Raw genomic sequence first — 1,138 nt, forward strand, 5'->3', positions numbered from 1 at the left:
GCAGGGAGCCTGGGAATTTGAAGGTCCTGGGTCCTGGCCCCTTTAGCGTCACCTATAAAGCACTCGTTTATAGACCCTGGTCCCCATCCCCAAGCCCTGTGGTTTGGCCACTGAGGACCACTGCTGTTCCTCTGGAGGGGGACAGAACCCCTGTGACCCGAGGGCCTGTCCCTCAGCAGGCTTTGTCCTGGTGGGAGGGTGTGGACGGTGTCTTTGACCCCAGGCACTTGCAATGATTTTTAGGAAGGTGGCAGCACAATTTGGGGGTGATGAAAAGTCCGAGCTGCTTGGAGTTGGGGGAGGGTCCTCTCTGGAAACCGATTATCTCCTCCCAAACCAAGAAGACCCCCCCCCCCACCCCTTAATGTCCATCCTCAGAAAGTTTGTGCAAGAGACTCTTTGGCAGCATTTGTGACCTTAAGCTACTCACCTAGCCTCTCTGGGACTTAACTTGTCTGCGTAACTGGGCAACCTTGGGATCGTACTGGAGCCCTGGGCGCTGACTAGACTATTCCTGGCCCTTGATCCCACCAGGGGAGCCCACCATTCCTTAGGCATCGGGTGGGATTGAGCTGAACAGGCTCAGGGGTGGAAGGGGTGAGAGACTTGGGCTGAGCTGTCGTGTGGCGTGGGGCAGGTCACCCCTGCAGGGGGCACTGAGCGGGGCCAGAGGTGGCGGACGGTGGGCACCGAGCAGTGCCCTCTGCTTCTGCTGCAGATGAGCCAGCCATGGTCGAAATGGGCCCTGCCAACGGCCTCTACGGCAGCCTGGGAGAGCCTGCCCCAGCCTTGGGCCGGCCCTCGGGGGCTCCAGGCAGCTTCCCGCTGGAGCACGGAGGCCTGGCCGGCCCGGAGCAGTACCGAGAGCTGCGCCCCGGCAGCCCCTACGGCGTCCCCCCATCGCCTGCTGCCCTGCAGAGCCTCCCCGGCCCCCAGCCCCTCCTCTCCAGCTTGGTGTACCCGGATGCCAGCTTGGGCCTCCTGCCCTCGGGAGCCCCAGGTGGGCCCCCACCCATGAGGGTGCTGGCAGGGAATGGACCCAGCTCTGACCTCTCCACGGGGAGCAGCGGTGGCTACCCCGACTTCCCTGCCGGCCCCGCCTCCTGGCTGGACGAGGTGGACCACGCTCAGTTTTGAC

The 1,138-nt window shown here is 63.6% G+C and overlaps 1 protein-coding gene across 3 annotated transcripts in view; it reads left to right on the plus strand.

The window, feature by feature from the left end:
• The window catches only part of LHX3 (LIM homeobox 3), an 8,023-nt gene extending 6,885 nt beyond the window's left edge, over positions 1-1,138 (plus strand). For 2 of the 3 annotated variants that reach the window (XM_007458983.1, XM_007458984.1), the window contains exon 6: positions 719-1,137. In XM_007458983.1, coding sequence (XP_007459045.1) covers positions 719-1,137 — 419 coding nt within the window. Of the gene's footprint in view, positions 1-718 lie in introns of all 3 variants that reach the window. The other variant, XM_007458982.1, reaches the window with a different exon arrangement.

This window comes from Lipotes vexillifer, unplaced genomic scaffold (assembly GCF_000442215.2).
Source record: "Lipotes vexillifer unplaced genomic scaffold, Lipotes_vexillifer_v1.1 scaffold636, whole genome shotgun sequence".
NCBI lineage: Eukaryota > Metazoa > Chordata > Mammalia > Artiodactyla > Lipotidae > Lipotes > Lipotes vexillifer.